General features: G+C 52.3%; 3 protein-coding genes across 3 annotated transcripts in view; 1 reads left to right on the top strand and 2 right to left on the bottom strand.

Moving 5' to 3' along the window:
- Nucleotides 1–2,122: 2,122 nt before the first annotated feature.
- LOC104407110 (C-C motif chemokine 4-like) lies at nucleotides 2,123–5,441 on the bottom strand. The gene is given in 4 exon segments (XM_010016295.1): nucleotides 2,123–2,204; nucleotides 2,783–2,894; nucleotides 3,402–3,513; nucleotides 5,424–5,441. Coding segments are annotated over 4 exon segments (324 nt in total).
- Nucleotides 5,442–12,184: 6,743 nt separating this feature from the next.
- Nucleotides 12,185–13,068, top strand: LOC104407104 (C-C motif chemokine 4 homolog). The gene is made up of 3 exons (XM_010016290.1): nucleotides 12,185–12,254; nucleotides 12,539–12,653; nucleotides 12,981–13,068. The coding sequence occupies exons 1-3, from the start codon at nucleotides 12,185–12,187 to the stop codon at nucleotides 13,066–13,068; spliced, it is 273 nt and encodes a 90-aa protein (XP_010014592.1).
- A 6,813-nt stretch (nucleotides 13,069–19,881) lies between these two features.
- Nucleotides 19,882–22,594, bottom strand: part of LOC104407109 (E3 ubiquitin-protein ligase TRIM39-like) — a gene marked incomplete at its 5' end in the record, with an annotated part of 3,728 nt that continues 1,015 nt past the window's right edge. The window contains 4 exons of the mRNA XM_010016294.1: nucleotides 19,882–20,426; nucleotides 20,981–21,093; nucleotides 21,814–21,836; nucleotides 21,971–22,201. Coding sequence (XP_010014596.1) covers nucleotides 19,882–20,426; nucleotides 20,981–21,093; nucleotides 21,814–21,836; nucleotides 21,971–22,201 — 912 coding nt within the window. The remainder of the gene's footprint in view (nucleotides 20,427–20,980; nucleotides 21,094–21,813; nucleotides 21,837–21,970; nucleotides 22,202–22,594) is intronic.

Below are 22,594 nucleotides of genomic sequence, written 5' to 3'. Positions count from 1 at the left end.
CCCCCCCCTCACCACGCAGCAGCCACGCTCTGCTCCCTTGTTTCACGGCACAGTGGGGAAGCCCACTCAGGATGCAGCTCTCTGCAGGTTTCAGCCTCTCCTCGGCAGTGGTAAGCACTGGCCACAGAGCAGGACAAGATTTTTTCAGACACGTTGACCCACCTTGTCCCTGCTTGGGCGTGACCTGACCTTCTCTGCTGGGACCCTGCTTCTCTGTGGGAGCACAGGGACCCTGCAGGGCGGGCAGTATGTCTTTCCCAAATCACCCCCCCAGCAGAGACATCCCCATGGAAGAGGAGCCCCCGATGTGGTCCCCCATCACCAGCATCATCTCCTGGGACACAATACAGGGCCCTGGACTGGGTTTGCCCTTTGCTGTGAGGGCAAACTCCTCAGGTGCCCCATGAGCCCTCCTGCCTGCAGCCAGCTTTCCATCCTGGAAAAGACAAGACTAAAGGGAAATCACAAGACAACATTGAGGTGCTTTCCCAGCCTCAGGCTGGCCAAGTCTGATCTATAGCTACTGGAAAAAATGAAGCAATAAGAGAAAGGCTTTTGTTTACATTAGGAAGAAGAGCAGGATAGCTGCAAGGCCAGGCCAGCTTTGGGTGATCATGATGTTGGGGGCATGGCTTCTCAATCTGCAGAAGCAGAGGACTGCTGAACACGTTTGCAATGGGAAAGCTGTGCCCAGCGCTGTGCTTTTACCCTTTGGACCTGCTCCCTCCCATTCATGTTCCCATGCAAAGCTGTGTCCTAGGAATGTCTGCGGCAGGTTTGCTGGTGGCTGTTTTACTCCTGCAGCATAGCTGACCCGTTCTTTTTGGTTTACAGGAACAACCCCATCAGGGTGGTCAGAACGAAAGCTGGGGTCCCTGCCCCTCTCCTGGCAGCACTGCTGGGCTAGGCAGGACCTGGCTGCACAGTGGGGTGGTGGGCAGAGATGTGGTGATGTCTCAAAGGAACAGGCACTTGTGAGGAGACACCGTGGGGTGCTGACAGTGTGTATGTGGGTGCCTGTGGGCTCTGTGCAGGGAAACACTGATGTTTAGCTGGCAGAAACAGCAGTCAGGGGTGGGTAACAGCAGGGTATTGGCACCCCAGCACCCTCAGCACGAGGGTGGACAAAACAGCTCATGAGTCCTGGTACCTGCCAACTCCCAGCACAGGCGCAGCACCTTGGCAGCTCCATGCCCTCTGTTTACTCCCACCCACCCTGAAGCTGCTCTCTCTGCTTTACCTACCAAAGCTTCTGGCAGGATTTTACCACTTACAGCAACGTACCCTGTCTCCAGTGCCTTGCACACACATGGTGCCCAGGAACCAGTTTGGGGTGCAGCGTGTGGGGCTGGGAGCAGCATGAAAGCATATGGGACATATGTGTGGACAGCATGTTCATGTATGTAAGAAAGAGGCTCATCGGGGCATAGAAACATGTCTGATTCTGTAGAGGATGTGGGAGGCTGGGGTGCATGTGGTGGGGAACAAGGTGTCAGAGGATGTTCATGTGTCTGCAGTATCGAAACTTCATGGGTTTGCCTCAAACCATTTTCCATCATCACATGCCATATAGAGTATGCAGAAAGGCTTAGGGTGAGGTTCTGTCTCTGTGCTGGTGAACACAACACAGAGGCACACAAAGGGAAGAAAGCAGAGGATTTGTCCAAATTCTTTATTTTCCAGAATCATGATTTCATATATATAAGCCAGGGCCAACCATCATCCAACACTGAGACTCTGAGCTACCCTCCCATAAATACCCTCCCTGCCACTCTCTCATAAATAGCATTATTACCCACAAAGTACTGCCTATCCTATATGATAATTTCTTAAATAATTTAATATATTACAACAGAGGTCCAGTCCCATGTGCCTTTCCAGGCCACAGGTGGAGGTGTCGGGGCAGATGAATGAAGTTGTAGACCAGTCCATGCAAGCCAAGGGCAAGCAGCAGCACCCTAACATGAGGCATCTTGTGGTGCCCTTCCAGTGGTCCCCTGGAGCTGCTTGCAGGTGACATGAGCTCAGTAGCTCCTGTTGCCCCAGTGTCCTGCTCCATCACAGGAGCTTGGGAAAATGCAGCTCGTGCATGACAGCAGCTATGCTTGCCATCTTGCTTTGCTCAGTTCGAGTTTTTCAGGTACGTTTGAACCCAGGTGTGACTGGGATTGGCACAGACCTGGTGGCCTTTCTTTGTGATGAACCTGTGGAAGAGGGATGAGACATTAGATCTCAGCTCAAACTTGCATCCTGGAAGAGCCTGGATCCTAGCTTTGGGACACTGCAAGAGATTCTCCGCCATGACTTAAACTGATGCTGAAACCAGTGGCTGTCTGCAATTAAAGGTGGAAGTTCTTCCCTGTGAGGGTGCTGAGGCGCTGGCACAAGGTGCCCACAGAAGCTGTGACTGCCCCATCCCTGGCAGTGTTCAAGGCCAGGTTGGACACAGGGGCTTGGAGCCCCTGGAGCATCCCGTGGCAGGATGGAAGTAGTTGAGGTTTAAAGTCCCTCCAACCCAAACCAGTCTGTGATTCTATGATTTCCCCTGCTCCATCCCTTTTCCTACGCTGCCTCCTCAACTCCTGCAGGAACATCCATGTGCATCCCCACCAGCGCACAGTCCCTGCCCAAGCCCTTCCCCCTTGGGGCTCCCCTCACCCTGCTCTGTTCCTACAGACCCCCATGCCCACAGCTGCCCTGGTCACTCACACACACACCCCATAGGAACTGTCCCCGCACTGCCCCAGCTCATCCACACCCAGGAGCCAACGCTGGTACTTACACAATGGCTGGCAGCATGCAGCTGGTGCTGGTGCTGTAATAACGCAGGATGCGCCTATGTGGGAGCTTGTGGGCTGTGTAGGAGAAGCAGCAGATTGGGACATCGGATCCAACTGCAACAGGCAAGGAGAGCTGATGTGAGCATGTGCTGGCCTGTGCCTCGGGAGCAGCCAGCCCATCAGCTCGTGGAGCTGTGCTGGTGGGGAAGGGGGTGAGGAATTAGAGAATAATTAAAGTTGAAGTGGATGTTGGGGATCATCTGGTCCAGTGCCAGGAACAGCACTGTTGACTACTGGGGGAAATTCCTACGCAGTCGTTGCTCAGAGCTTCATTTCTCCACCTCCCCCAGCCCCAGAGCAGAGACTGAAGTCCCCAAACTACAACCAGGAATCAGTACTCTGAGTCTAGGATGGCTGGATGAACAGATGTATGGATGGAAGGATGGATGGATGGATGGATGGGTGATTTTCTAACTCTGGGATTCCTACATGTAGCTGATCCCAGTGCAGAGTGGAAAGCTCTACAAATGCTGAAAAATTCCCGATTATCTGCCAGGGAAGCTCAATGGAGGATGACACCAAAAGCTCAGATCTGTTCTCAAATGAAAAAGTAAGACTCACCTGGGCCAGAGGAAGTCTGGGAGCAAGAAGCTGCAATGAGGAGAAGAGCAAAAACAGCTGCAGAGACCTTCATCTTCCCGTTAGGTGAGGGCACTCAGAGCAGGACCAGAAGCTCCAGCAGACGAGGCTCAGATTGCAGCAGCTGGATTCAGCTCCCTTTTATTAGGGAGTTCTGGAGGTAGCTGGGAGAAGCCGAAGTGGAAATTCCAGGATGATGAGAAAGAATGTCACGAAAGTGAAATCGCCAAAGCAAACAAGGGGAAAAAAAAAGAAGTCATAAAGAATGGGATATGGTTCACATTGGAGCCAAGTCTGCTGAGCTCTGACTCAGTGTTCATTTTCGATTTCATGAAATCAAAAGGAAACTAAATGTGCCAAGTGACATGGCACTATTTATCTGAAGTGCGGGAGGGATTTTCCCTGAGCCTGTATAGCAAAAAGACACAATGCTTGCCTAAGATTATGCAACTCTGGAAAAAAATACCCAGAGGGGCAGCTCTGGAGCGTGCTTGTGCTGTTTGTGTCGGGCATTTACCAAAGGCTGCCAAGCTGCACCACGTAGAGCTGAGAGGTGGCAGGACTGCGGGCGCTTTGCTCCTACCTGTCCCGCAGTGCTGGGCTTAACAAGGACCGGTGAGGAGCTGGGGCTGGAGGCACCCTGAGGATCATCCAGTCCAGCCCCTGTTCCAAGCAGGGTCAGTGGGAAGGCTGCTCAGGGCCACATCCCGATGGGCTTTGAGTGTCTCCAGGCATGGAGACTCCACAACATCTCTGGGCAAACTATTTCAGTGTTCAGCAATAAAATTTTTTCTGCTGTTTAAACAGAATTTCTTGTTGCCTCTTGTCCTGTCATTGCACACTACTGAGAAGAGTTGAGCTCTGTCTACTTTGGTCCCCACACACATGTTGATGAGATTCCCCAGAGCTCTCTGTTCTCCAGGATGAACAATCCCAGCTCTCCCAGCCTTACTCCTAGGAGAGATGTTCCTGTCCCTTAACCATTTCTGTGGCCCTTTGCTGAACTCTCTCCAATATGTCCATATGTCTCTCATACTGGGGAGTCCAGAACTGGACGCAGCACTCTAGGAGCGGCTTCACCAGTGCTGAGCAGAGGGGAAGGATCATGTCCCTCTACATGCTGGCAATGCTCCTAGTGCACCCCAGGAGCCTGTTGCCTTCTTTGTGGCAAGGGCAAGTTGCGGCTCATGTCCAGTTTGGTGTCTACCAGGACTCCTGGGTCCTTTCATGCCAAACTGCTTTCCAGCTGGTCAGCACCAGCACATACCCATGCCTAGGGGTGTCCCTCCCCAGGGACAGGACTTTGTTGAACTTCATGATTTTTTTGTATTTTCTCCAGCCTGACAAGGTCCCTCTGTATGGCAGCATGTTCCTCTAGTGCACCAGTCACTTCTTCCAGCTTTGCATCACCTGCAAACTTGATGAGGGTGCACTTTGTCCGGACATCCAGATCATTAAGATATTAAAGAGTACTGGCCCCAGTACTGATCCCAGGGGTTGCACACTGGCGGGTGGCCTCCAGCTGGACTTTGTACCATGCATCACAGCCCTCCAAGCCCAGCTGTTCAGCCAGTTCTCAGCCCCTCTCACTCCCATTTATCTAATCCATACTTGGATCAGAGAACTCTTAGATCAGAGCCTACAAGAAACCTGGAGAGGGGCTTTGGACAAGGGATGGAGGGACAGGACAAGGGGAATGGTTTTAACCTGCCAGAGAGGAGACTGAGATGAGCTCTTGGGCAGAAGCTTGGGCAGAAGCTCTTCAGGGTGCCCAGAGAAGCTGTGGCTGCCCCATCCCTGGCAGTGTTCAAGGCCAGGTTGGACACAGGGGCTTGGAGCAACCTGCTCTAGTGGAAGGTGTCCCTGCCCATGGCAGGGGGTTAGAGCTGGATGAGCTTTAAGGTCCCTTCCAACACAAAACATTCTGTCATTCTGTGATACTTTATTAGTTTACCAATGCAGATGTTATGGGAGCCTCACTAGAGACAAAAAACACCCACTTACCCCTCTACCATCATCCATCTTGTCAGCCACCTCACCTTCACAGGCTCACCAGGTTGGTGAGGCACCTGACTACTCACAGTCACCTTAACAGTCACAGACCTCCATAAAGAAACCAAATGACAGGGTCTCACCCTGCTTTGAAGGGTCTTTGCAGGCAGGAAGGTCTTTTGCCACCTCAACCTCAGCCCTCAGGGGAACACAGAGTTCACTGGAAGAGGAGGTTTTCACACCAGAGACATTTTGCCAGCCTGAACAAATCCTTCCTAAAGTTTCCTTGAGTACAAGATGGATTTTCTGGCCAAAAAGGTGAGAAACAAATGGTGGAGAACCTGCCTGGTACGGGAAAGACTTTCAAGCCTCAGCAAGTCACCAGCTCAGGGCAGCTCCAAGGGAGCAGGGAAAACCAGGGAGAGGGTGACCTGGGTCTTCTTCACATCCTACCACAGCCTGGGGATGCAGCTGGAGTCAAAGCCCCCCTCCACTGCAGAGAGGATGCTGAGGCCTGTGGGTGAGCTCCTGGACCTGCATTTTCACCTCTAGAAGTACAAATCCCCAGCTCAGCTACCCTGGAGCAGCAAGTGAGAGCAGTGGAGACACCATCCCTCACCAAGTGGCTTGTCTTTGGCAGGGACAGAAGGAAGGTCCAAAGCCCCTGAGATGGGTGACGCTCTGCTCCTCCCCACACTTACTCTCCCCAGAAGGATCTCTTACACACTCCTGCCTCCCTGCATGGTCTTACCCTGAGTTACACCCCAGGCCACTGGTGCTGTTGGCTGTGGCAGGCCACAAGCTGACTCTGCAACTGGGCAGAGACATCACCAGAGTGGCAGAGTGTGTGCTTTTATTGGGGCCAAAGACTGTCTATGTCCTGACACAGGTATGGGGAAAGGTGCTGGGTTCTGCTGAATTTGCAGCAAGTCCTGGCAGGACCAGCTCTGCTTTTCCTGGGTATGTCTGAGTAGCTCTGGGCAGATGTTTATGGCAGAACAAGAAGTGCCTCCAGCTTTTGGTGAATTGCTGCCGAGCAAAACCAAATTGTGGCTTTTCACCATGGAAATAAATCATGCAGAAACCAACAGTGGGAGTTTCATGTTCCCCCATGTCTTCAGCTCACATGCTGGCGTGTGCACAGGGAAGCGACAAATGCAAGCTGCATTGCCGGGTGAGAAGGGTTGTGGCTACAGAACGACAGCTTTGCGGCTAACACCAGCCTGGGGTGGCTTTGCTCATGGGAACTTCACAACTTCTGCTCCCCAGCCTGCCGCCTGTGAGGAGCAACCACACGGCCGGCGGCACACGGAGCACCGTGTGGAGGGGAGGTGTGATGGGGCGTGCAATGTGATCTGCATGAGGCAGCTCCGTCCTCCATCTGGCAGCCCTGAGATGGTCAGTGGAAGGAAAGGAGACGTCATTTACTGCTAATGAATCTGACAGAGCTGGAGGAGTGTCTGCAAGGAGCTGCTGCAGCTGCGGTCCTTGGTTGTGTCATCTGCACAAACTATTTAGTGCTGACAACACTGCCCTTTGTCAGCTGCGATGATGTTTCCTCTGCAGTGCTGAGGAGCCTCCTGGAAGGGTGGCACCTCTCCCCCGCCATGGAACTCCCAGAGCAAGGCACCCTCAACAGGCTCTGAGGCCAGCTTCTGCTTTCAGCTTTCTGTTTCTATACACTGCTTTTTGCTTCTCTGTCAAATCCCAGAGCCCCTTTTGTCACAGTTCCTGCAGTCTGTGTAAGCTGATCACTGTCAATCTTCCTTTATTACTCCTGGAAATGAGCCATTATCATTTTAGCCTCACTCAGACTGGGGCATGAGATTTGTTTTGGTGTGAGCAGGGTAGAAAAAGAAAGCTTAAATTATTCAAACAGGAAGACTGTACAGAAGAATGTTATAGTGGGTGTTGAGTCTTTGTCCCCTGTGATAGATGGTGACAAGGATTAGCCCAGAGGCTTTGGGGCTCCTTCAAGCTCCTCCTGAAATCCTGCTCTCTCCAAGAGCCACAAAGCACATACCCCAGGGCAGAGGGAAGCAGTGCAGTTTGCCCCTGTGATGGTGAGGGCTCTGCCAGGCTGATGGAGAAGCCTCATCTGCCTTCCTCTGGGGGTACAACATGACTGCTACGCCATCCAGGCCCTGGCACTGTAGCACCATCAGAAGGACCTTGGAACATGTAAAGGCCTTTTATCCCATTCCCATCACTCCTGCTGGCCATTTTCTCCTCTTGCCCATAAGCCCACAAGCAGATGTGAGCTCTGGGTATGGGGTGCCCTGGGGACAACAGCCTTGTCCCTCCACTCACAGCCCGGGGCAAAGGTGATCCCAGACCGAGCTGAGATCCCCTCTGTTCTCACCAGCTAACCATCCCCAGCAAGTCCCTCCTGCAGCTGCACATCCCTGCACGGTCCAGAGGGATGCAGGAGGCCGCATGGGGAGGCTGTGGGGTCGCGGCACAACAGAACTCCTTGAGCCCTCCCCTCCGCCCCAGGGGATGCTTGTGCCAGGCAGAGCCAGAGCTGGCCCGGGCAGCTGGACAATGGCCCTTTTAAAGGGCACAAGCCCATCTGGGTTAGCAAAACCCTCAACATCACAGGGAGCAGGACCTGCAGAGCACCCTAATCTACAAACAGCCCCCACACATGGGAAGTGGTTTGCAGTCTTGCAGTGAGTCCAAAATAAAGCATAAGGCTTGTAAACATCTGAGCACCGCTGCCGGTCTCCGTGCATGACCACGGCAGACGGAAAGCTCACACCTCGTTGGAAAGCTCATACTTCCCCTGTCAGTGCTGGGGGGGGGGACTGACACCTGACATGTCCCTGCCAGCACACTGCTGCTGGTGGGCACAGGGTCTTCAGGAGGTCCAAGGGCCATGCACAGGGAAGTCCCCAGCTGTGGCAATGGCTCTGACACAAGTTTAAAGGACAACAACCCTGGTCTCAGCCCCCTCTGTGATCAGGGAAGGTCGAGATGCTCGGATATTCCCTAAGCACCCGTGGGGTGCAGCCACTCACCCTGTGCTCTGCAGGCCACCCACAGCCAGACCACCCAAGCCTCCTGGAGAGCTGGGCTCCAGGAGCAGCAATGACAGTGAAAGTAATCTATTTCTGGCTGGCTTCTTTGCCTTTTTCTTGATAATGATTAGCAAACAAGACCCACTGGGTTGGTTTAGAAACTGATTTTCTTTTTTATCCTAGCAGAGTGAGCAAGGAGCCTTTTTTCATAGAATCATGGAATTCCAGACTGGTTTGGATTGGAAGGGACCTTAAAGCTCATCCAGTTCCAGCTCCCTGCCATGGGCAGGGACACTTTCCACTAGAGCAGGTTGATCCAACTCCCATCCAGCCTTGCTTTGAACACTGCCAGGGATGTTTTGTGGTTGTTTTATTTGTTTTTTCAGAAAAAGCCCTTGCTGGAGAAAGATTAAACCCTTAACAAGATAACATTTTTCTTATTGGCCACAAACATCTTCCTGGCATGACATGATTTCAGGGAGCATGAAGGAGTTTCCTGTGCAGCACAGCCAGCAGTGCCCAGTGCTCACTCACACCCGGTCAGGATGGTCACACTCGCCCCTTCACCCTGCATGGTGTAGACCTGTGCTTCCCAGCCACTGCCACAGGACAGGTTCCCACTGGAGCCAGTTCTGGGGCCTGACGTCATCTACAGAATTCCAACATTTCTCCAGAAACACTGAGAATGGTGGGGGCAAAATTTCTGTGCACTGGTGGAAAGTCACCTGTGCCCAAACTCGGAGCAGGATGGTACAGAGACTGCTGCGGGGGGAAGTGGAGCTTGGCCCAGAGGCAGTTTCTGAACTCAGGACATTATTAAGCACTTCCTTTTCCGAGTGAATCCTGACTCGTCGGCATTAAACCCAGCTATCAATAGCAACTTACATCAGCCAGTCTCACCATTTTTTTCAGGGTTCCCCTTTCATTTGAGACCAATAATTTCCCTATTTCTGCTATTACCAGATTTATTTTGGGCATTTGCTTTACTTAGCGCTTTCTCCTGGGGTATTTTGGGGGCTTGCAGAAAAGCTTCATCATATTCCTCTATGTAAATTGATGCAATATCATCCAGACAACCTCAGATGGCCTGTCCTGCTGACCGCAAGCACTGAGGGCTGCTGGTGGGAGCAAGGGTAGAACACAGGCTGGCCATGATTCCTGAAGAGATTTAAGAGGGGAGATTGAGATGAGCTCTTAGGCAGAAGTTCTTCCCTGTGAGGGTGCTGAGGCACTGGCACAGGGTGCCCAGAGAAACTGTGGCTGCCCCATCCCTGGCAGTGTTCAAGGCCAGGTTGGACACAGGGGCTTGGAGCAACCTGCTCTAGTGGAAGGTGTTCTTGCCCGTGGCAGGGATTGGAAATAGAATCTATCATTCTATGAAACCACCTGGAGCCATGGTGGGAAAACTTCCATCTCAGACCAGCATTTTGATGTACTGTGAACCAAATTATTCCCCCTGAGATGCTCCAGCCCACTTTGGCCACTTTTCCGTGGCTGTCTCTCCACCTCAGAGCACGTCCCAGGTTAGATGCTCCTTCACCTGAGACATGCAGCATCCTCTCTTCCTAAAAGGTGCAAGAGCTAGAAGAAATTACTTTCTGGTTTCATAATGCCTGGAATGTGGTGGAGCGAGTCAGGATGCGTTTTTTAGGCATATGTGGCAACATCCCAGGGCATCACTGGTATGAGTACAGCCTCTCACTTCATCCAGCTTGCAAAGCACTGGCAGAGTGGGGGCCTTTGTCAGGTTTCTAGGCAAAAGCCAGACCCCTAGGAAGCAAACACCCTAAATTTGGGGTTATTTTTGGCTTTCAGCACTAGAAAAGTTTCAGCCCTTACACAGCTCCTGTAACACACATTACCTAGGTTGAACTAATCCTAAACTGACTCAGCTAAACTAAGAAATTATTTTTGGTTTATTAATTAAAAAATGGTCTTTGACAGTCCAAATCAATTCGGCACCTACTTGTTTGCAAAGATATAAAGGCATGGAGGTTTTCAGCTGCCTGAAATGGAAAATTACCTCACAGAAAACATTTGAATAACCAGTGTGAATTTCCAACTAGTTTTTCTGATTTAATGAAACTCATTTTTTATCAGAACATTTCCTCACCATAAAAAGAATTTTGCCTGCCTGCTCTACCCACATCATGTGCCTTGGGAGCAGGACAGGGCCAGACGGCTGTAGGAGGCACATCTCAAGACATGACCCATGAACGCTTGAAGGTACAATCACAGGGAACAGCTCAGAGGCAAACCACGCTCTTACGTACATCTGCAAGTTATATTCCCCAAGCAGCCAGGCAGAGGAGCCAAGTTAAGCTGACACAAGCTCAGAGCCGGTTCCTGGTCCAGCTGATGTCTGCCTGGCCACCGGGTTCCCGGCCCCTGCTTGGCTGGGCGCCCTGCCTGCGGTGGCAGCCTCTCTCCTCATCCTCCCAGGATACCTGGGGACAAGGAGGCTGACAAGCAGAGTAGGGAGTGAGGTCTGAACTGATGAGTGAGCCTGCCAGGTGCCTCTCTCTCTGCAAGTGGCAAAGTGGAGGACGGACAGGGCCACGGGGTAGCCAGGAAGGAAGGTGATGCTCAGCTTGGCATTTTCTCCAGCAGGGTGAGGGGCAGACACACCACCATGGCTCCCAACAGGAGACTCTTTGAAGATGGGCCACCTCTGGGACTTCTCCTGTGCAAGTCCAGGACTATGTTCTCCTCCAGACCCCTCTACCTGCACAGAGCAGAGCAGTTCACCTGCATGGAGCTAATCTGCCATGGCTGGCGGTGGGCTGTGCATACCATGAGGCTCTGGAGTGATATTTGGAAACCATGAGGTTATTTACTGAGTGACTGGGAGCACTGAAAATGATGATACGGAGACATGTCCAAGAAATGCATCTGCTTCCTGTTGAGAAGAGATGTCCTCCTAGGAACATCTCATTACAGCTGCACAGCCCTCAGCTCTTCCCAGAGCATCTATCATGTCCCTGTCAGGCCTTCCCTCTCCTCCTCAGGGACAGGGAGGACTTTGGCAGACCTCCATGGCAGTCTGTGTGTAGGCTGGTAGCTTCTCCCCAGTGAACAATCCCTGGTGTTTCAGCTTCTGGGATTCTTATTTCAAGCCCACATCTATCTGTGCTGGTGCCTGCAGTGCTGTCATGGCATGCCCTTGAGTCCCTTTAAACTATGTGAAGCACAAGTAGGACATGGACCCTACTGATGAAAGCTCCAATCTCCTGCTACTGGGGCAGCACATGTGGGAGGGAAACAGTCCACAGCAGAGGACACCTCAGCCCTTTTCTCCCTAACGGGCCTCCTCTCATTCATACTCTTCAGGCCATTTGCATTGCCCTTGGAAGGATGCACTCTCACCTACAAGCTGCTTGGGCAGGTTGGGTAACAGCAGCCTGTTGGCAAATGCAGGAACCTCCATGGGGAACTTCTTGCTAAGGGACATGCATGAAAGTAGCACAAATAGCAGTGGTTAATTATTTCATATCCTGTGTCACTGGGAAGGCACTGAATCAAGGGGGGAGCTTCACCCTTCCGGGGCTGGGGCTGCTGCTTTGTTCCATCACGAGACTTGTACCATGAGCAGCCTCTCCTCTGATGGAAATTCCACCATGCCTACACAAGCCACCGCATGGACCTCCTCACTCCATAAATTGGGGAGCTGCTGACTGTTTCGGCAGCAGACAGAAAAGAGGCTTTCAAGCTCCTTTTGCCTGCTTCAGCTCCAGCCGCCACTTCTCAGCTGACATGAAGGGCTCTGTGGCTGCCCTTGCCATCCTCGTTGCTGCCTTCTGCTACCAGACGTCTGCTGCACCAAGTAAGTCCAGCTCTCCTGCTCCCCTCTGAATGGGGACAGGAGAAATGTCACTGCTGGGACAGGGTGTCTTCTGCCAGTGTTTCTGTCCCCGGCTCCCTTCCTGTGTCAGACCACCCTCTGGCAGGTGCTCCAGGGCCATCAGGGTTCTCCTGCCACGGGAAAGACAGAGCTCAAAGCATGGCATGGGCTCTGTCAGTGTCAGTTCAGGCTGAGCCCAGAAAGGGAAAGAATCCACACGCTCCCCAGACCTGGTCACTGACAACAGCTATCTTTGCCCTTCACAGTTGGCTCCGACCCACCAACCTCCTGCTGCTTCTCCTACATCTCCCGGCAACTGCCCCGCAGCTTCGTGGTGGAGTACTATGAGACCAGCAGCCAGTGCCCTCAGCCAGCAGTTGTGTAAGTCCTCTCCTCCTGGGCGGCGGTGGGCTTTCCCTTTGGGCTGGGGATCCAACCAGGGAAAGACCCTTTTCACAGTTACAGGGGATGGCGGCTGACCCCAGGGATGGGAGGGAAGGGAGGACAAGAGGTATGAGGGGATGCTCCGTGGGCTCAAGCCAGTCCTGCTCTGCCACTTTGCAGACTAGTTGGTGGCAGCCGGATGTGATGGTCATGGCATCCTGCATGCCCAAATTCTGCCGATTCCCAAGAAAGCCGGGGTTTGGGGCAGGGCTCCTCTCCATGCAGTGCCCTCCCACCGAAAACTTACCTCTCTGCACCCCACAGGTTTGTCACAAAGAAGGGCCGCCAAGTCTGCGCCAACCCCGAGCAGGACTGGGTCCAGGAGTACGTGAATGACCTAGAGCTGCAGTGAGATCCTGCCACCCATGTCCCCCACCGCCGGACGAGAGTGCCACGGCCGTCTGCAGGCTCCATCGGAAGTGCTTGCATGGCATTTAAAGAGAGCTGAGAAACTGAAGATGCTCCAGAATCTGATTTCAGTGCTTTGCTATTTATTTTTTTTATAAGGGAGGGATAACGTGCAATAACTCCATTCCAGACAAGCAAGAATATAATTTAAAAGATGTATTTATTTAAACGAAGACTTGTGCACTGGTTATATTTTCTATGTTTAATGAATTGAATTTTTGATGTAATATTTAATTCAAATTTCAATAAAGAAATATTTTTCTAAAAAATTTATGTCTTTGCCTCTATTGAAATTCTTTGCAATGACAGTAGCCAAAATTATTATAGTGGCAACATGTTCTTTATTCCCTTTTCTATGCTGTGGAAACTCCCACAAGATTTCACTATCTGAACATCCTTGTTTTGCAAAAAAAAGGAAGAGAAAAGCCATGAAGGAGAAGTTGTGAGAAGGGCATAGATTACATTCAGGTAGCTTGGCTCACTCTTTTTATAAGGTGTTTAATCACTACTTATTATAACTACTGGCAACTGGTTAAATTCCATCGCTGGCCCCATTATAGTCTATTATAATGTTACCTTTAGGGGCTGAAATTTAACATACTGGCTGTTTCAGGGCAAGTTTTCTGAGGCCTTCAGCTAAAATGGATCAGCTATTCCCTGAGCTGAGAATGGAAAAAATACGTTTCACTACAAGATTAAATTGTATTTCATTAAACTCTCATTTATAGCAGACGTGCCCCCTTATGAGAAAAGGTGCTTTGTCTCAGTGCCTCAAAGATGGCAGACATCTCCACTGCAGCCCTGGGGCTGGTCTCCCACTGGAGCTGAAGGAGATGGAGCACACCACTGATAGCATTTAATTTCCTCTGATCAGCTCTGGACACACGCTGTCGGATGAACAAGGGTTCGGGTTCCCCCTGCCTGGACTTCTGGTGTCTTTAAGGCAGCCCGGTGGAAAAGACTCAAGTCAGAGACCTGCCTGCACTCAGCTCCATCCTCCAGTGTTCACATACTGAGTTTGGGACGACAGACATGAACATCAGTGAGACACATGGGAGCAGGGCAGGAATTATAGAAACACAGAATGGGTTGGGTTGAAGGGACCTTAAAGCTCATCCACTTCCAATCCCTGCCACGGGCAGGAACACCTTCCACTAGAGCAGGTTGCTCCAAGCCCCTGTGTCCAACTTGGCCTTGAACACTGCCAGGGATGGGGCAGCCACAGCTTCTCTGGGCACCCTGTGCCAGTGCCTCAGCACCCTCCCAGGGAAGAACTTCTGCCTAAGAGCTCATCTCAATCTCCCCTCTGGCAGGTTAAAGCCATTCCCCTTGGCCTGTCCCTACAGGCCCTTGTCCAAAGCCCCTCTCCAGGTTTCCTGGAGCCCCTTTAGGCCCTGGAGCTGCTCTAAGGTGTCCCCTTCAGGAGCCTTCTCTTCTCCAGCTGCCCCAGCCCAGCTCTCTCAGCCTGGCTCACAGCAGAGCTGCTCCAGCCCTCGCAGCATCTCTGTGTCCCCCTCTGGACTTGCTCCAGCAGCTCCATGTCTTTGATATGTGAGGGGCCACAGAGCTGAAGGAAGGGGGCTCCTGGGAGGGGTGAGGATGAGCAGACACAGGGCAAAGGCTGGGTGGGAGCCATCCAGAGAGCAGAGCCTCAGGTGGGGCTGGAGGGGACCAGGCAGACAAGGGGATGTTTGAGGGAGGAAGGAGCCTATCAGGTATGTCAGGCACCTTGCCATGTCAGGAACTGCAGCCCCCAGATCCTCAGCCCACAGGGTGGTGAGCACCAGGTCAGTCTTCCAGGTACAGCGTTGACTGCACCCAGCCTAAAATAGCATCTGGGGAGGAGGAGGTTAGGTGGAGAGCTGTGCCAGTGAGCAGGGCCAGAGCACCCTTCCCCGAGATGCTGCTGGGCAGGAGGTTCGGGTGGACATCACCATGAAGGTGGCTGTGCCTGGGTGACAAGGAGCTGCTCCCACAGGAGGGCAGTGGGTTTGGTCACAGCCCTGACACCCCAGGCACCACATGCCCCATGGCCTGTTCTGGGAGCTGGGCTTATCACAGCCACGCTGCAGACCAAGGACACCTTGGTTGTTGGGTACCAGCCTGCCCCATAGCTGAGCGCTAGAGCCCTGTAGCTTCACCCTGGAGAGACTGAGATTGGCACAAAGCTGAGTGCCCAGAGGTGTCCTCGCTGCAGGGAACAGCAGGAGCGAGGACAGGAGGGGGAAGACCTGCCATGAGGTCATCCCTAAACAGCTTGAGTCTCCACAGTTCTTCTTGGGTACAAGCTCCATCTGTCCCTGTGGGAGCAGTCCCACAGCCTTGGGGTTTCTTGTTGAAGGATACACAGTGCAGAGTCATCCAGGGAGCACCATGCAGCCCGTGTACTGTTTGAGCCTGCTGCAAACAACACCATGCACCAATGTCCTTAACAACCCAGGTCACATTCAAGCCACCTACAGCAGACACCCACCCTGGTTACCTCAGCTAACTCCTCAATACTATTGAGGGAGCCTGCAGGGAGTCCTGAATTGCTCATGTCTTTCTTGATCTTGCACCCACCTACGCGTGACAGCTCAGAGAAGTTCATGTGAGGAACGCAGCGCTCTTGTTAACCCACACCCCCAGCACCGAGGTGTGAATGAAGCCTGCACGATCAAGGCAAAGGCAGACAGCAGCTTTGAGCAAGCTAGCAGCTGCCTCCCAGGCCAGCCAGCAAGCAAGCAGCGTGTGCATGGAGAAGGCAACCCTAGAGATCTTCAGAGCCGCCAGGCTCTGCAAAGGAGGAGGTGGAGGAATGCAGGAAAGTGGTCAGGAGCAGAGGCAGGCAGGCAGAGGCTGCAGTACCCATGTCACCATGAGCTCGAATCCACACCCAGGGATTGCTCTGCACATAGTGGGGATACTGAGACCCAAGAGGAGGGAGACTTCACGGGCGGTTTCCTCTAGATTCAGACCAAGACAAGAGTGGTGGTGTCAAGGGTTTCAGAATTTGTAAACTACTACAAGACATCCTGAAACTAGAGCGTGGTATTTACTGAACGTTTTGTGCAATGTATATAAAAGTAGGTGTTTTTAATGAAAAGCCTGGGAAAGCCAAGCGGTGAATAAAAATAAAATCATTACTATGATAAGAACAACACCATTATTATAATAGACATGCACACTTCTACATACTTTTTGTCTGTATCACCCTGGTGTGTCTGTAGGCTTTTTGAGGTATAAAGACAACCAGGAGGCCTGGAAGTCAGAGTCTGGCATTGCACAGAAGGAGGAGCTGGGGGGGCTCAGTGAGGTAGGGATTAGTGGCAACCAAGGATCGTGGGCTGATGTCTTTTACGTCTCCATTTTTTTCAGAGAGGAATTAGATATCCCGAAGGTAAAATGCCAGTGCACTCAGCAGTTCCAGCTCTGTGCCTTCCCACCATCCCAGGGACCAGGGCCCTGCCTTGCTACAGGGAGGGAGGCTCAGTGTTCCACCCAAAACAGCTCTTCCCAGACACACCAAGATGGGTGATACTCTTCTGGGAAGACAGCATCCAAAAAAAGGCATGTAAAAGAGGATGGTTTTGCATGCTGCATACAAAAGTAGTATTTTCCTAAAGTAGTGATATGTCCCAGACTTCCAGAGCTGAGGAAGACACGGAAATATTATGCTAGATATGGTGGCTGAGTATCACCTTCCCAGTAACAGCCAGCAGAAGGAAGAAGTGGCAATCAAGAACATTTCTGCTCAGTTCTTAGAAAGACACAGATGACTACTCACATCCTCCCAAGATGAAGAAGCATTTTTCACTGTACTAGAAAAGAAAGAAGGAAGCTAACGTTTGTTGAGAAAGCACATTTCTAAAGCTTCAGGTCTGTAAATTTTGCTGCAGGGGACACTGTCAGTGTCTCTGGGTGACCAAACTGCCCCAGCCCAAAAATGTGACATTAGTCTACTGATTGGTCAGAAGAACAGCCCCCTGATCACCCCATCCATGGCTGTTCTGCCAGACGTGGTATCTCAAGGGATTGCTGCCTTCAGTAGCTCCAGACACCTTAAGCAGATCAGGTTGGGATTCACCACAGCAAGAGACTGTATCAACCCAAAACATCCCTGTAAAATATATGTATATGCATATGTATGTGCCCATCTCCCTTCATCATACAGAAACCAAATAGATATGATGTGACTGATTATCCTGGCACGTATAGGTCAGCCCCTTTGGCAATAAATAATCTTAGGATGCTGTGTGAGGGTCACCAACTTGCTGGGTATCTGGGGAGCAGGAGCACTTGCAGAAAGATCCACCTGCTTGGGTCAGACCATGCTGTACCATGCAGACCTCCTTCATGGCTGAGGTGGGTGGTCCAAGCAGGACCTGGTCCTTCCTGGGCAGGATCCGCATAGAGGCCAAAGCTGGGAAATAAATGAGCTTCCACCAAGGACAGGGGCCAGCTCAACTTGTCATGACTTAAACAGAAAATCTGCTTGCAAATAGCTTTAGGATCAGCTTAGCTTAAGTCACCAGGGAGCTCTAAAAGCCAGGTCCTGGCTTTTCTCTAGCTGCCCATTGTCACCCAGTCTGGGCATCTCAGAGCAGACTGGTACCTGCCCTGAGCCGTTTCTTAGTTGCAGGTGATGTGGAGAGTAAACCAGAAATTTTTATAGCCTATTCAGAGCTATCTCATGCCTTCAACCTTTACTCTCCTTTCTGGGAGAGGCAGATTCATGATTTCTAGGAATGCTTTGGATGCTGCATTGGGGTGATTTCATATCCTTCCCGCTCATTCTTTTCTTCCCCCTATTTGCAAGGTCTCTGAACTATTGCACTTCCTCCCACCTCTTTGGAAACACTCTTCATCCCTCCAGTGCCACAGCAAATGCCACTCATCTGTCACCTTGCCACAGTCAGATTGCTCGTGCTTTCTGGACAGTTTCCATCCTACCATGTCCTCCTGCCCCTGGTGACATTTAGCCTGGTGCCTTCCCAACTGTCACGCTGCACAACAGGTTCCCTGGCTGTCCTCATCACTCTCCCACCCCTCCACTGCCTTTGCTTTCAGCCCTCTGACAAGATCTCCAAGGGCAAGGCTCTCTTTCTTATCTCCCCAGGCTCCATAAACTCCCTCTGTAAGATCTCCATGGAGATCAATGAGCTGCAGAGCCCACCGAGACCCATTGCTCTTCTCCTTCCTGGGACATGGCAAACTTAGGACTTCTAGCTGGTCTCTTCTCTTTGCTGTGCAGCTCTCAAAATAAAGGGAGAAGGGTGAGATTCTCCAAAATGCAATGAAAGTCAAGCTGAGAGGAGCTGCTGTCTCAGGTCCAGCATCATTTTTCACTAGGAGACTCCTAAAGCACCATCCAGGACATCCCCAGAGAAATTGTGCTGAGCATTTAAGACCACACTTTACCAGGTCTCATTTTGTTTGAATTGAGTTAATCTTTAAATTAAGCAGATTCATTATTTCTCTCTGAAGGGTGAGCTCCAGCTGGCAGCCCACAGCTGCTGGCATCACCTCCACCCCATCTGCCTCCAGGCAGTGTCTCCTGTCTCCTGGCCCTGTGTACCACAGGCACTTTGGTTTAGATGACTACAGCTGGCTGATGCCACAGTGGAGCTTAAGGACCTGAGAGCTTTTCCTCCAGCAACACAGTGGCAGCCTGAGGCAAGAAGCTGGGGCAAGAATACAGCCTGGAGCAGAAGAGATGTTCCAGGGGATGTCTCAGGGGAAGGAAAGACCAAAGGCAAATTCAGAGACATCAGCAGAAACTGGGTTATTTTCCTTTCCCAGAGTTTTGCAGCCCCTGTAGTGTCCCTGTCCTGAGGTCAATAATGCACCACTTCCCATGTGTAGAAATTTCCCACCCTTGTGGCTTGTGAGGGGAGGTGGAGGGGTTGGAGCTGCCAGACCTGGAGTTTACTACCCCACTATGGGATGAGAGAGAGCATCCCAGCAACCGTGCACACCCACACAGATGTCCCCTCACCTTCACCAAAGGCCTTAGCCCATCCCTGTCAGTGTTCAAGGCCAGGTTGGACACAGGGGCTTGGAGCAACCTGCTCTAGTAGAAGGTGTCCCTGCCCATGGCAGGGCATTGCATGAGCTTTAAGTCCCTTCCAACCCAAACTATTCCATGGTTCTATGACTCTTTGATGCTGAAGCATGGCCAACTATGCAGGCAGCTGCTGCTACCAAATCCCTGCTGGGGGGGTGACCAGCTTACTGCAGTGTCTCACTGATGTCACAGCAGGATCTCTCGAGGACCCTCTTTAGGCTGGGCAAGACCAGATACAGCAGCATCCTTTGCCCTCTGAGACGCTGCAGATTAGCTGGGGCTAACGACTGGGGATGAAAGTGCCACAAAACCACACTGCTCACTGCACAGGCTCCCCACATCAACCCTTTATTGCCTTGTTCCAGAACAATTCACACTAAAATCAGCACTATGCATTAGGCTGGGTGTGTACCTTCTCCAGCAGCCCATGAGATGAGCAGCAGGGCACTGGTGGTTAGGGGGCTCCCCTGTCCCCATCAGCAGCACCAAGGGTTATGGCATGTCTCCAGTGCAAAGTGTCCTTCCCAGCACAGGCAAGGCACACGGCGGGTGTTGCACTTGTCAGGTCACCCCCAGCAGCCAGGAGCACACAGACCCTGCCAGGACCCTGACAAGGCATGCAGGTATTTCCCTGGTGCTGTCTTGCTTGCAGGAGGAACTGATTGAGCTCCCAGGTCCCTGCTCATCAGTGAGAAGCCAGAGCAGCCGCTGTCACAGGATGATGCACCCAGTCCCTTGTGTGTCCCTGACCCAAGATCCCAAAAAGGCACCCAGGAAAAAGAGAGGCCGGAGGTTTCCCGAAAACCTGTCGGTGAAGGTGTAAACATGGGAGCGGTCGCTCACATTGTAAAAGGAGATTTCTCCTGCCTCGTAGTCCAGGAAGATCCCAATGCGCCGGGGTCTCACGTTCAGGGTCAAAGGGGAGACAGGCGAGGTAAGGGCCTCATAGTTGCCCCCGTTTTGCAGTCGCAGCACCCAGTAGCCGTTGTTGGGGGAGAAAAGGATGTTGCCCTTCCGGCTGGCAGACTCCCTGCACAGCCCCAAGCCCCACTCTGGCTTGTCTCCCACCTGTACCTCCCAGTAACAGCGGCCTGAGAAGAAGACCTGACTCCCCAGCACCACTGGAGCCGTGCTGAACCTCTTGGGGTTGTCAAAAAGGGACAGAAGTAGCTTCTTGCTCCCACGTCGCACGCTCTTGCAGTCCTCAGACAGGGTGAGCTCAGGGTGCGCCGTCTCAGGGTCCAGAGTCACATCCACTGGAGTGAGAGAAGGGTGGAAGGACAGACGGGGCTTCAGAGGTCTGCAAGCATGCACCTGAGCAGGTGCCTGCAACTTGCACGCGGGGCTTTTCCAGATCTTCCCACCTCCCACATTTATCTGCTTGTGCCCATGGTTTTGCACAGCTCCCAGTGCTGCCCAGCAGTGGAGAAGTGCAACACAGAAGATCATGCTAACCATAAACCACATCAAAGTATTTGGCATCCGGCTGCACAGCAGGAACAGAATGAGGATGGCTCCGCTGCCCGCAGCACAGCTTCAGAAACAACCAACACTGACAGAAGGATTTTGTGGGCAATGCGGAGCCTGAAACTCCTGAGTGACCTCCTAGACTTCAGGGTCACCTCACAACCCATCCAAGACCACAAAGAGGAGGGTCTCCCCTCCATGAAACCAGCCTGAACTCATCAGTAAACAAACCAGTTGGACAAAGCTTGTTGAAAACAACTCCTCAAGCTCCAGGGTATGGGTGGGAAGGGAGGGGGCTGTGAACCAGGATGCCAGTGTGCCAGGAGCTAGCACAAAGCCTTACCTTTGAACTGCTTCAGCATGTCCCTCACGCCCAGGCAGCGCTCCGGGATGCTGTAGTCCTCCTTCAGAGTCACAGACACAGCCTTGGGGGATGGGAATGTTACCCCCTCACACCTGAAAGGAGAGTGATGCCCACGGACTGTATCCAGAGCCCCCAGCACTGCCAGCCTCCTGCTGGGCTGTTAATGCCTTTTGGTTGCACAGATGCAACTCGCCCCTTGACCTATTTGGCTGTGAGCAGTAGGGGTAACTGCTTGCATATCAGCAAGGCTGATGAGTGTGACAAGCAGGTTGAGCAGTTTCCAGTGCCTACAGAGGCTGCAAGAAACCTGGAAGGGGCTTTGGACAAGGAATGGAGGGACAGGACAAGGGGGAATGGCTTTAACCTGCCAGAGGGGAGATTGAGATGAGCTCTGGGGCAGAAGCTCTTCCCTGTGAGGGTGCTGAGGCACTGGCACAGGGTGCCCAGAGAAGCTGTGGCTGGCCCCTCCCTAGCAGTGTTCAAGGCCAAAACATGGACTGGTGTGAGGTGTCCCTGCCCGTGGCAAGGAGTGGAACTGGGTGATGTTAAGGTCCTTTCCAAGCCAAACCAGTCTGGGATTCTATGATGGGACCAGAGCTAAACGATGTGGTGAGTGGCTGTGCCAGGCTGTGGGAAGGAAGGAGCAAGGCCAGCTGAGCAGTATGTCCCTTAGGAGGGGACACATCTCACACACCACAAGGCCAGGTGAGACCTTTGTTTGGCTCTGGGGGGTGGCTGAGATGGACCAGACACGAACATCTCAGTGCCTGGAGGCAGCTGGGACAGTAGAAGGAACTGGCATGGGTACCTACCTGCTCAGGACATTCTTCATGTCCTAGAAGGAGAAGAGAAAAACCATTCTGGGTGTGAGGCTCCAGAGGCTCCCCCCCAGCCAATCTGGCCCTGGCCACCCACCCAGACAGCAAAGGCATGAGGATTGAGTTAATGGGGCTGGCAGCATCGCCTGACCTTGAGCAGCCCATCAGCTGGCTGATGGATCTTCTCCTTTATCTCCAGGATCAGCTCCTCCAGCAAGCACTTCTGCTCCATCAGCCTGGCCAGGTTTTCATTGATCAACAGCAGAATCCTCTTCTCCTCCTCCTCCAGCTTCTGGAGCAGAAGCTTCTCCTCATCAGCCAGCAGACGATGCAGCTTCCCAAACTCACTCACAATCCTCTCCCGCTTTTTCTTCACTGTCTCCTTTGCAATAGGAAGATACATGGGGTAAAGACAGGCAATGTTAGCCAGGCAGCCAGGATGGGGCCGGATGCTCCAGCAGCCAGCATCAGGCCTGGGAAACCACCACATTTTTCTGTTAAGTGCATTTAGTTAAAAAAACAGCCAGAGGCCAAATGCTGAGCACCCACTCCACAGCCTCAGTTTACCAGCAGTAGGATTGCCCAGGGCATTTCTGCTCAGCTGGACCTTGGATGTGTAATGATGACTTCGTGCAGCACCAGGGTCTGTTGGGATGCAATGAAATGCTATCAGGGCTGGTTTGCATTAGATGTGGTACAACTCGTACCTCCAGCTAGATCCAGGCTCAGCCACTTGCTTGGGCAGCCCGGAAGAAAGGCTAGAAAAATCCACAGC

The sequence above is a fragment of the Nestor notabilis genome, unplaced genomic scaffold (genome assembly GCF_000696875.1).
Source record: "Nestor notabilis isolate BGI_N333 unplaced genomic scaffold, ASM69687v1 scaffold4966, whole genome shotgun sequence".
In the NCBI taxonomy this organism is placed as follows: Eukaryota; Metazoa; Chordata; class Aves; order Psittaciformes; family Psittacidae; genus Nestor; species Nestor notabilis.
This window is presented reverse-complemented; position numbering and strand designations above follow the sequence as displayed.